Genomic DNA, 13,381 nt, shown 5'->3' with positions numbered 1-13,381 from the left:
AGACTTCCACCTAGTACCGTAAAAGCTGGTGCATTTACTGGTGCCACTTTGGCCCGTTTTTTTTTATTATTATTGCTTAGGTGGTTGGACGAGCCCACAGCCCACCTGGTGTTAAGTGGTTACTCTGGAGCCCATAGACATCTACAAAGTAAATGAACCACCCACCTTGAGATATAAGTTCTAAGGTCTCAAGTATAGTTACAACGGCTGCCCCACCCTTCAAAGCGAAACGCATTACTGCTTCACGGAAGAAATAGTCGGGGTGGTGGTACCTACCCGCGCGGACTCAGAAGAGGTCCTACCACCAGTAAAGATCCTACCACTAGTAAGTTCCAGAACCAAGTTCAGAGAGTTCAGAAACAAGTGATTCAGAGGATATGTCAGAATAATTTCATATACTTAAATTTGTTTTTGGTTTATTTTACTATTAATTACAATAGAATTAAATGGGTTCAATATCAACTTCTAAAATTGTTTTTTATTTATTTATTTTTATTTAGTAATCACTGTCTAATCTCATTTGCGTTACGAGCAGTAGGCGACCCGCCCCCTCACCCCTTTCGCCACCTAAGGCGCGGCCAATTTTTTTTTTCCTACTCAAGCTGATAGCCTTGAGAGGCTATTTCAGCGTAACCTTAACTAGTAGGTGAGCTCACGGGGCTCAAACCTGACGACGTTGCTAACACGAACCCTAGCAAGAGCCGTGCTTCGCAGAATCTACCACCGGATCGGAAACGCGACCCACTGAGAAGATCCGGTGAGAAACTCAGTGGGCTGTGTCTGTGGATTAATTTACTCGCCGAGCCCTTCGGGTTCGACGAGAACGATCTAGTTCCGCGCGCACTATAATTAACCGATCGTTTCTAATCAGAAACACACCCTTCGTTCAAGGTCTCACTGACCTCTTTACGTCCCGAAACAACAGACTCAAGATTCACCTGAATTCGCTCCCTCGCGGAAGACCGAAGGCTGATGTCTGTACTGCAAGAAATACTGAATGTGTCCCATCTCGTGGTGCACCGTCCTCAGGTGTTCCACGTTCACCGTCGTGCACATTTTGATCCTGGACGTGGAAAGGGACATTGTTTATTTACCTTGGTTCGCTCCGTCCCTGAACACAACGGGTTGATCCCGGTACTGCAGGTAGTACTGGATGTGCCCCATCTCGTGGTGGGTGGTCTGGAAGTATTCGTAATCGACTGTCGTGCACTGTTTGATCCTTCGAAGCGAAATGGGTACGTTATGAGTTTTCTTAAACAATCTTGATACTTGCGTGTTATGTATTTGTTAGTATTTTATTACTATTCAAACTACAGTTAGTGTTATTGACTGTGATATTGGCAATGTTGCGTAAAAAAAAATTTTTTTAATACGCTTTTACTAGCTTCAGTCGTATGTATGTTAGTATGTAACGGAATCTTTGAACATGATTTTGACCCCCTTATTAATACGTGAAGCAAAAACTTTGTATCCCTTTTTACGAAAATTGCGCGGACGGAGGAGTATGAAATTTTCCACACTTTAGAGAATATAGAGAAGAAGTGCACAATGCTAATAATTTTTTTAAATAATACAATAAATCAATAAAGAAAACATTACACACTACATACCGGGTATTTGACGCACACACGCATGCATACTATTTATTGTCAAACTTTTGTTCTTGACGTCTTGAGAATAGATTAAATATTGTTTGTCTTTATTAATATTTTTTTATAGTGCAGCCTTGGCGAAATTTGTGATTATAGAAGTATAAAATAGAATCATAATAGTGTACAAACTTACAATCCCAATTAATTCGAATTTCGACTACTGCGGGACCTCTAGTACTTATTAAAGACCGATGACAATTTAATATTTTAAAACAAATTAAAAAAATTGAAATTCAAATTAAAATAAATAATAGTTTAAAAAAGCTAACAAAACACGCTTTTGTAGAAAATCCAACTAAAAATAGAAAATAAATTTTAATTAATTTGAATTAAAAACACTATAAGAAAAAATGATTTTATTATAAAAAAAGCATGGGGTGCATGGTATCAGTAGTTATAAATATTTTATGAACAGATATGAGTAGAAGGGCTATTTTGATAATATCCTGAAAAGCACCCCACGCTTTTTTACAATAAAATCAAATTTTTCTTACACTATTTTTAATCCAAATTTATTAAAATTTTGTTTCTATTTTTTAGTTGGATTTTCTATAAAAGCGTATTTTGTTAGTTTTTTTAAACTATTATTTTTTGGGTTTCAATCAACATTTTTTGACGTGATAACGTCTTATAAATCAATGAAAATCGGCTGCACACACCAAAAAGTATCACGTTCCCCCTGAACCTGAGCGTGCAAGCGAGAGCGCGGAACAAGCGATAGAGAGGCACGATCGGCCCAAACGTTGGCTTGTGACACATTTATCTCTCTTGTCGCGTGACGTTAGAGCTAGCAGCTCGAATAATTCTACTACTGACGTTAAGCTATCGTCCGTAAACCGACTTTACAGACAACCAATATTTTTTATATAGGTAGTTTGACCATTGAAATGTTAGAATATGAATTATATACGATACATGATGATTACTTATGGTATGATGTCTTGTGAGTGTGCACGTACTAGGACCACCGCCTTGCCTATTTCTTTCGTGAAGCATGATTAGTAAAGCCGTTATACAGTACAGTACCCGGCGATAAATACCGCACATCGACCGTTGGGCTATTTTCATCTGCAGGTTAAATTTCGACATGCAGTATTTATTGTTGGGTACTGTACCATGAGGACTTAGACAAGATTTCTCCAATTACTTAGTGGTATTGACATTGAACTGCCCATGGGTTCTGGTACCTACCGCTTGACAACTGTGCCACTAGTTCATTCACTTGTTTACATTATATAAAATATATCAATAAATTACCTAAAATCTTCACCATCAAAGAAGTCCCAGGCGGAGGCGTGACAAACGATTTCTCTATCCGTCGGCTTCTCTATTATAGAGTTCTTCCAGAACTTCTCGGGCATAGCGGTCAAGTTCAACGACCTAAAGAATTCGTCTGACATTTGAAACATCTTCATCGGAGTGTAGTTCTGGTCTCTCATCGCTTGTGTGACGTCGATCTCCTTCTTGTCCGGATAAGGACGAGTGAAGGATTCGATGTTGTTCCACGTCTGGGCCCACATGTTGCCTGGAATTACAAACAAAATAGACACACGTTATTTGAGCTGGCTGTATAAAGAACGAACCCTGTGCCTTCACATCCATAGATTTATAAGGTAAGTACTTGACGTGACTAATATACTCGTTCATCAAAATCAAACCCGCAAAATTATAATTTGCGTAATTACTGGTGGTAGAACCTCTTGTGAGTCCGCACGGGTAAGTACCACTAAACCGCCTATTTGTGCCGTGAAGCAGTAATGCGTTTCAGTTTGATGGTGGGGCACCCGTTGTAACTATGCTTGAGACCTTAGAACTTATATCTCAAGGTGAGTGGCGCATTTACGTTGTAGATGTCTATTGGCTCCAGTAACCACTTTACACCAGGTGGGCTGTGAGCTCGTCCACTCATCTAAGCAATAAAAAAAAGAAAAATTATTTATGAAGTATCTGCGTTACCCAGTAAATGCGCCGGTATCGGTCCTCTGGCGGACACGACCTTGTCTCCGTACTTGTCCCGCAGCCTCTTCCTGACGTAGGCGTGCAGCTGCTGGTACAGAGGCTTCACGTCCTCCCACAGCTTCGCCAGCTGCTCCTCGAAGTCCGGTACCTCGTATTCTGATTGCCACCATTCGGCTACGTTATCGAAACCTGTAAGGTAGTTTGAAGAAACCTATTGTAATGGTGGTATATACGCTCCGCATTGTAATCCTGGACGGGCAAATAGCCCACCTGATGGTGAGTGGCTATCGTCGCCCATGGACGTCAGCAATGCCAGGGGCAGAGCCTAGCCGCTACCTACCGACTTGCCTGCTGTCGTAAAGCAGCTCTCTAGGCTTAGAGACTAGGAGAACCGTTTTAAAATACAATTGTAACTTCGACTGCGTGCTGGTGATATTCGGGTAACGATTCCACGTGCTGCAGTAGTGCTGTAGTTAGTAGCCACGACCAGCAGACTCTATCGAGAAAGTTGTTGCTCAGAGTAGGGTCAATGGTCAGAGATCTTGTGGAAGAATCCCCATGCTGGACTGCTCAGGTGAAAGACCTTACTGAAACCCCACATAACGAATGCGTGCACCAGGCCTCGGTTCGAAAACTATGGAAAACATCTCTCAAGGCAATAAGCAAGAATTCCACATGACTACGACTGCTCTGCCAAGAGCAACCGACTATGATGGTGAGTGGCCACTCTAGGCCAGTTGGGCAAAAAATTAATTCACTCATCAAAGCCAAAAAAATGAGGTATCCTGTTTTTAACTATCGCTACAGAGTTTTTGTAACGGTAGTGTAATTTATTGAGTGAGCAGTCTGATTTATTGAGTTCCAAAATTCAGAGCCATAATCACGGGCAGGCAGAATATTGCGGATCTCCTATCCAGTATCAGAAAAACTCAATCATGGCAAAAACGGTGCTATGGCGTAATGTAAGTCCGCACGGATAACACCTCTCTATTACCACCCTCAATCACGTCTAACAGCTTCAGCGGAGCAGTTTCCCAAACAATAAAAAGTACAATTCTAATCCCACACGAGTGGGCATAACCATGCTTTGTTTACATAGTCCGAGTTAGACCGAGAGAACTATTAAGTCTTTCGTCCTCATATCTCAAGAGGGGGGTGGTAAGAATCTGCCTGCCTATAGATAAAAGATTAGTTTCTATATATTAATACGTGAAGCAAAAACTTTGTACCCGTTTTTACGAAAATTACGCGGACGGAGGAGTATGAAAATTTCCACACTTATAGAGAAAATAGAGTGCAGAAAGTTAATTTTTTTTTTTTTAATTAGGCATTAAAGTACTTTAAAGCAATTAAAAAACAATATTACACACACACTACCATGTATTTCACACACACACGCATGCATACTATTTGTTTATTGTCAAACTTTTCTTATTGCTTTATAGTCTGTGGTCAAATTGAGAATAGTTTAATTATTGTTTGTCTTTATTAATATTTGTCTAAATGTAGTCTTGGCGAAATCTGTGATTATATAATAGAAGTACAATATTCTTTGACAATAGAATCATAATAGTACATAAACTTATAATTTCAATTCTTTATAGTCGAATTTCGACTACCGGGGGAACACTAGTCAGTATAAATAAATGGCTGGAGTAGGGTCTCTGAAATCTCACCATTAAGCTTGGCGGCCTCGTTGTAAAGGTTCACGTAGTCGGTGAAGTTCTTCTTCGCTGTCGCGCCGGCCGCGTTGTGCCACTCCACCCAGGCATGCTTCAACTCCTCAGGGTCTTGGCTCGTGGAGAATATTTCAGTTATCTCTGTTAGCAAACGTAAAAATTCAAGGTGTTGAATTTCAGACGCAATTCCGTGTTCATTTATTTGTTAGTTGGGTGACGAGCTCACGGCCCATCTGGTGTTAAGTGATTACCGGAGCCCATAGACATCTACAACGTAAATGCTGCAACATACTTCGAGACGTAAGTTCTAAGGTCTCCGTTTTTTGCACTCGCACCATTATTATTATTTTGGAACTGGTGGTTGGATTTGTATAAGAGGGGCAGACAGCCCACTTTACATTAAATAACTATCGGAGTCTAATAACATGACATCGTGAATCTCGCTAACACCCTTCGATACGATCGGTAGGCAGCGGCTTGGTTCTGCCCCTGGCATTGCTGAAGTCCATGGGCAACGGTAACCACTCACCATCAGGTGGGCAATAAAAAAAAAAACATACGTCTGTTTAGTATAACAGCTCTGCCAATTTTGAAACCGAAACGCATTACTGCTTCACGGCAGAAATAGGCAGAGTGGTGGTACCTACCCGCGCGGACTCACAAGATGGCCTACCACCACTAATTGTTAGTAGTAGTAGGCTAGTAGTAGGCTAGTAACTATTATTTGAGACCTTAAAACTTATATCTCAAAGTGGGTGGCGCATTTACTTTGTAAATGTCTATGGGCTCCGGTAACCACTTAACACCAGGTGGGCTGTGAGCTCGTCCACCGATCCAAGCAATAAAAAATAAAAAAACAAGTTTACTCACCAGGCTCCAAAGATAGATCGCATTTACTTTCATTCTTGTACGAGCAGATCTTCGCAGTGGCATAGTTCGATTCCATTCCAGACACAGTTCTCATCAAAGCTTGGAATTTGTCGTCAGGCAGAGCCGCAACGCCCAGCTGACTGTATTTCTTGAACATTCTACGCAACGTGAAATCCTGGAAGTCCTGCCACCCGTACATCTTGGTCTCCTCCCAGGCTGCTTTCTCTTGACGCGAGAGCTCCAGGTGAGTTTGTATCTGAAATTTAGAGTAGTAACACAAATAATTAACTTAACCTTTTAAAAAAAAAAATATTATGAAACTCTATAAATAATTTGTGAAAGTATATTTAAACATATATACATATTATGTATATGCTGCATATATGCTATCGTTACCGCGTCAATTCCCCGGCTACAAAATGATCTTTCGAGCCGAAATGATGACGTCAAACTTATGTCCGGACAGAATGTTTTTTTTTTCTTTTTTATTGCTTAGTTGGATGGACGGGCTCACAACCCACCTGATATTAAGTGGTTTATGAAGTCCATAGACATCTACAACCTTGTAGGGTTAGTGCCACCACCCTACCCATTTCTGCCATGAAACAGCAATGCTTAAAGAGTGAGGAGCCGTTGTATTGTAAGATGTGTGGTGTCGTGGGACGCCGGATAGGAACGAAGTTCCTTATTATAAAAATATTAATTTTAAGTTCTATTCGAGGTATAAAAAAACTAAAACTTGAGGTTTCGCAACAACCCACGGTCATTCGGTAACGTGCGAACTTATTGTGGTACACTTCATTCACGGTTGCTTCCATAAGAGTTAGTGTATTGCGCAAACGAACGCTCTGAGATCGTGGTCAAGGAATGATAAAAAAATATGTTATTTTTTGTACGTTATTACAAAGTTAAATCGTACACTGTGTGCATTACTAATTTGTACGTCATTACAAAATTAAGTCGTACACTTTGTGCATAACTAATAAAAATCTTACGTTACGGATGTTTTTTCCCGGTTAGGGTACCCTGTGCAGTACTAATTTGTACGTTATTACAAAGTTAAGTCGTACACTGTATACATTACTAATAAAAATCTTACGTTACGGATGTTTTTCCCAGTTAGGGTACCCCTCCGCATCGTCCCATAAGGAACTTCGTTCCAAAAATATTAAATTAAAATAGTAACGCTGCAAAAAGTTTTGCAAAGGTCTTTCATTTTGCATTTATCAACACACCGACGAAGTTATAGGATTAAGCGACGTTTTGTAGGTTATTTTCAGATATAATGACACTCGCAAACCTATTATCTTGATCATTACCGTGACGTATTAAAACGCGGTGTTTACGATCACGACATTAAGACTATAATCTAACACGCAAACACGAATTCTAATGTCTGTACAAAAGTGCTCACAGCGTGTGCTACTTGCCTCTGAAACAAGTGGTAATCAATTCAATATTAGACAACCACTTTATTATCTTTATGTTTTTTTTTTTTTTTTGTTGCTTAGATGCGTGGACGAGCTCACAGGCCACCTGGTGTTAAGTGGTTACTGGAACCCATAGACATCTACAACGTAAATGCGCCACACACCTTGAGATATAAGTTCTAAGGTCTCAGTATAGTCACAACGGCTGCCCCACCCTTCAAACCGAAACGCATTACTGCTTCACGGCAGAAATAGGCGGGGCGGTGGTACCTACCCGTGTGGACTCACAAGAGGTCCTAACCACCAGTAATTACGCAAATTATAATTTTGCGGGTTTGATTTTTATTGCACGATGTTATTCCTTCACCGTGGAAGTCAATCGTGAACATTTGCTGAGTACGTATTTCATTAGAAAAATTGGTACCCGCCTGCGGGATTCGAACACCGGTGCATCGCTCGATAAAAGTCGAGGTCAAACCACGAGGTTTGTGGCAGTACAATGCATTCAACTTCCAATGAATCTCCATTAAAATAATTTGCCCGTACTGTTTAAATGAAATCGACCACCTTTTTTTTATTGCTTATTTGGGTGGACAAGCTCACGGCCCACCTCGTGGTAAGTGGTTACCGGAGCCCATAGACATCTACAACATAAATGCCGCCACCCACCTCGAGACATGAGCTCTAAGGTCTTACTTTTAACAGTATAACGCCTCCCCCGTCCTTCAAACCGAAACGCATTACTGCTTCACAGCAGAAATAAGCAGGGTGGTGGTATCTACCCGTACGGACTCACAAGAGCTCCTACCACCAGCAATTGTGCAAATTATAAATTTGCGGGTTTGATTTTTAATACACGATGTTATTCCCTCACCATGGAAGTCAATCGTGAACATTTGTTAAGTACGTATTTCATTAGAAAAATTGGTACCCGCCTGCGGGATTCGAACACCGGTCCATCGCTAAATACGAATGCACCGGACGTCTTATCCTTTAGGCCACGACGACATAATTCGCTAGATAGGTTTTGAATTAGATCTAAAATAATATAAAATGGCGTACCGATTTCTCTTCGTTCTCCTTCGTGATATTCGAGGTGTACTCCCATTCGGCTAAGCTGGCCCTGTTCTTCCTCAGGCCGGTCGCTTTATCCAGATGCAGCATGTACTCCCGCGCCTCGTGCTCCCGCGCCTCGAGGTCCGGGTCCCGTCCCTGAGTGGCCACGATGAACACGGCAACGATCGCCGCGATCAATACCGCACCGCCCCCCACTTTCAGCATCGTCTGTTGTGAATAAATATTTTTTTACTAGTGATAGGACCTCTTGTGATTCCGCACGGGTAGGTGTCACCAAGCTGTCCCGATTTCTGCCGTGAAGCAGTAATGCGTTTCGGTTTGAACTATACTATGTGCTTTGTAACTATACTAAGATCTTAGAACTATTATCTCAAGATGTCTATGGGCTGAGATAACCACTTAACACCAGGTGGGCCGTGAGCTCCGCCGACCACCCATCTATGCAATAAATAAAAAATGGAAGAAATATCAATCACGCACGTAGTTAGAACAGACTGTCCAAGACAGATGTAAATGGAAGGATTTGATTCGAGCCCTACAACCCAGCAGAGGGTAATAGGAAAGAAAAAAGAAGAAGAATCACGCAAGTTCATCTGGTACCAAATTAGGATTCCCTGTGCTATGAGTACCAGAGACGAACTGACATGCTGATAAGTGGTAGGCAGCGGCTTCGCTCTGACCTTAGCATTGCTGAGGTCCATGGGCGACGGTAACCACTTACCATCGGGGGAGCCGTATGTACAAGGGCAAGAGAAAAAATACGTTTAAATATAAGCATCACTATCACTAAATAGTATAAAACAAAGTCACTTTCTCTGTCCCTATATCTGTCTGTCCCTATGCTTAAATCTTTTAAACTAGGCAATGGATTTTGATGCGGTTTTTTTTAATAGACAAAGTGATTGAAGAGGAAGGTTTATATGTATAATAACATTCATTAAATAGTGGAGAAATCAATAGTAAATTACAGTTTCCGAAGCGAAGCGAGGGCGGGTCGCTAGTATATGTATAAGTTAGCTTGCCACTTATACACCGGGCATCTTACCGGTTAACGATTCGCAAAATCCTGTGTATACAAGGGTATGTACAAACCAAAAGGTAAGCAGTATATATGTAATTACCTTTTTCTGATTAAAAAATTCTAACGCTAACTAATACCATAGACGAGGTTTGTTGAAACCAACCGAGCGCAGTCACTCGCGACGGAGTGAAGGACAAAATCAACATGATAATATGTCCTCTTAAACTATAGCATCTGATGATTTACAATTATTATTATTATTGCCCTTGTAGGCAGACGAGCACACGGCCTACCTGATGATGAATGGTTACCGTCGCCCATGGACTTCAGCAATGCCGGGAGCAGAGCCAAGCCGCTGCCTACGGCTTAATACTCTCCACAAGCCTCGTTTGAAGAAGGAAATATCATAGCGCTCGGGAAACACCGTGGAGGGGAGCTCATTCCATAGCCGGATGGTACGTGGCAAAATAGACCTCTGGAAACGCACTGTGGATGACCGCAGTGACTCCAGATAATTATCTATAGAATTATTAAAATCGTATTTTTCAATAGCTTTTTGTAGCTATCACTTTTTTTTTATTGCTTAGATGGGTGGACGAGCTCACAGCCCACCTGGTGTTAAATGGTTACTGGAGCCCATAGACATCTACAACGTAAACGCGCCTCCCACCTTGAGATATAAGTTCTAAGGTCTCAAGTATAGTTACAACGGCTGCCCCACCCTTCAAACCGAAACGCATTCCTGCTTCACGGCAGAAATAGGCAGGGTGGTGGTACCTACCCATGCGGACTCACAAGAGGTCCTACCACCAGTAATTACGCAAATTATAATTTTACGATTTTTATTTTTATTACACGACGTTATTCCTTCACCGTGGAAGTCAATCGTGAACAATTGTTGAGTACTTATTTCATTAGAAGGTTTATTCCTAACTCTTGTCTTCGTTTAAATATGGCACTGGTGGTAACGGATATTATGAGCATGGACGGGTGCCAACATACGGCGTATTCCTACCACGATGTGGCAGTGCTGATTTGTAGGACCAAACAGCGTTTTCACAATACAATGGAGATTTCCACCTCATTTCCCGAGATAGGTAGCGGTTTCATTTTATCTATCTACGTAGAAGGGCTATTGTGGCTATCAAGATAAATAGGTAGGTATAGGAACTCACGGGGCTCAGCCTGATAGAATTTGATAGCATTCGCCCTAGCAAGAGCAATGCTTCGCTAAATCTAACACCGAATCGGAATGGTAACCCACTGAAAAGATTCGGCTAGAAATTTGAACTGAGTTTCCTTGGTGGTTCCTTGGTGGGTTAATGGGTAGCGAAATTCACTCGGTGAGCTCCGGTGAGCGCTACTACCAAACTACCCATCTGGAGTTATAAAAAAACTAGCTGTACCCGTCCGCTTCGCTGGGCATTTATTTCTCACCCCCACAAAGATTATCATCATTAACGCCGCCGCAACTGGTTTAGGGAGACCGACACTCATATAAATATTAACCTATCCGTTAAGTACATGTATTTTCTACATGGATACTAAATTTTAAGTCAATCGAATGCACAGTTCAGTAGTTATAACGGAACATCCGTAAAAACCACTGTAGATTTATATATTAGTATAGAAGAGGTTTTCATTCGTTTACGATCCCTAATCTTCAAAATATTTCCTCCCTCTCAATAAACATGCTTCGATTAGTATTTATCTCATTTTCAATGAACAACAAAGACAACATAAATTCCAACAAATAGAAATTCGTATTTCCGTATTTTACGTATGTGCTTGTATAACGGACATGAGCACGTATGCACGACAGTATATAGGTATTTCGCGTATTGTAATAAATAATAGTAATAAATAACTGTGAAGAAATCACGTACGGTCGTCCGGCTCCAAATTAGGATTCCCTGGTACCAGAGACAGAGATACATTCAAATATTTATGAGTATATACATAATATATAGATAGATAACTAGCTTTTGCCCGCGACTTCGTCCGCGTGGAATAGTTCACAAATAATGCTTTATTTTAGAACAAATTTGGTTAGCATAAAAACCGTTATAGTTGACATAGACATATGCTGTCGCGGACTTTTTTTTAGATCTTTTAAAGGGAAACAATACTGTCATACATTATTTTAGCGAAACTTTAATCGTTTCTGCAGCGCACGCAGCGGAAGCTCTCAAAATAGAAAAAAACCCGATTTAATAATAATAATAATAATAATAATATTTATTCATTCAAGCCTCTTAAAATACAAACACGTACAAAAATACTTAACACTAGTATAATAATATACATGGCTTTTTTTATGAGGTATACAATAACAATATTCCCTGACTTTTATGCTAGGAAAACCTGTGTTACAAAAGTCAGTGGTTCAGTGCTAGGTCACCAGGTAAAGAAAGTTTACCAGGAAGAACGATCTGTAAGAATATAGTACGTACGTGTGTGTGTGTGTGAGTGTATGTGTGTTAGTGTGTTTGTGTGTGTATGTGTGTCATACAATAAAGTATAAAAATATTATTATATATTATATTATATATTATTATATAAAATATTAATTTAAAATTAGCTACAATGAATCAACAGTATATCATGCTATATATACATCATTATACATTTTTACAACACGACTTGTTCTGTTTCAAAATAGTCTAAGTTTAAGAGCCAAGACTTCAGATTATTTTTAACGTCATACCTATTTAAGCCATCTATCTGCTGAGATATATTTACTTTATTATAAATTCTGCTACCTGACGAATAAATCTGTCGTCTGGCAAATTCCGTCCTACAAGCAATAGTGTCAAAGGCCGGTTTTCGTCTCCTCGTGGAAAGTGAAGTTTCTTTAGGTATTGATGGGAGGCAGGAGTGCTGTCGCAGAACGGACCTGTGGATAAACAGTTGTCTAACCGTCAGCACTCCTGCGTCACGATACAGTTGTCTAGTAGAGTACCCAAAAGGCTTCCTCAGCATCACCTTAAGCACTGCCCTTTGCGCTCGTTCGATATTAATAAACTTTGTCTTGCAGGCACATCCCCAAATAGGGATGCAATAAGTTATAAGCGACTCGCAAAGGGAAGTGTATACGGTAAACAATATTTGCTTATCTGCCGAGCCTCTTAGCTTTTTAAAAATAAAAATTAAGCTTCGAATGCGCGTCGTCACAAGTTCCAGTTGATCATACCAATTGAAACAGCTGTCCACCAACACCCCCAAGTATCTGATATTATCAGTCCTAGCAATCTCCGAGCAATTACATGCGGAATATCGTCCATTACATACATGGGCCTTGAGAGTAATGGAATCACGCGGGGGTTGGACAGATTTTCTGCTTGCAAATGTTAAAAATTTGGTTTTGTCAATGTTTAGAGTTAATAGGTTGCGGTTCAGCCATGTCATCGTCTGCTTCATTGCAAACTCAGCATTCTCAATTGCCTCTACCCACGTGTTGCCTGAAACTATAAGTGCTGTATCATCAGCATATGCAAAGAGACGACAGTAGGGGTAAGATTGACTACAAAGATCGTTTACATAGAGCAGGAACAAAGTGGGCCCAAGAATACTGCCCTGCGGAACCCCGTACTCAATTTGCTCCGGCTTGCTTATATGAGGACCGATCTTGGTACATTGTGTACGATTTGACAAATAGTCGCTGAAAAGAGACAGAACGTTACCTCTGACTCC

General features: G+C 40.7%; 2 protein-coding genes across 4 annotated transcripts in view; both read right to left on the bottom strand.

Annotated features, from left to right (window-relative positions):
• The window catches only part of NimB (nimrod B), a 660,573-nt gene that overhangs the window by 298,286 nt on the left and 348,906 nt on the right, over positions 1–13,381 (bottom strand). The window lies entirely within an intron of this gene.
• LOC692400 (ecdysteroid-inducible angiotensin-converting enzyme-related gene product) overlaps positions 1–13,381 on the bottom strand; it is a 73,316-nt gene that overhangs the window by 5,572 nt on the left and 54,363 nt on the right. For 2 of the 3 annotated variants that reach the window (XM_062669976.1, NM_001043394.1), the window contains 6 exon segments: positions 8,653–8,874; positions 6,161–6,416; positions 5,288–5,431; positions 3,609–3,800; positions 2,910–3,177; positions 1,095–1,219 (listed from right to left, as the gene is read on the bottom strand). In XM_062669976.1, the coding sequence (XP_062525960.1) occupies positions 1,095–1,219; positions 2,910–3,177; positions 3,609–3,800; positions 5,288–5,431; positions 6,161–6,416; positions 8,653–8,874 (1,207 nt within the window). 3 annotated transcript variants of the gene reach the window in all.

This window comes from Bombyx mori, chromosome 9, assembly GCF_030269925.1.
Source record: "Bombyx mori chromosome 9, ASM3026992v2".
NCBI lineage: Eukaryota > Metazoa > Arthropoda > Insecta > Lepidoptera > Bombycidae > Bombyx > Bombyx mori.
This window is presented reverse-complemented; position numbering and strand designations above follow the sequence as displayed.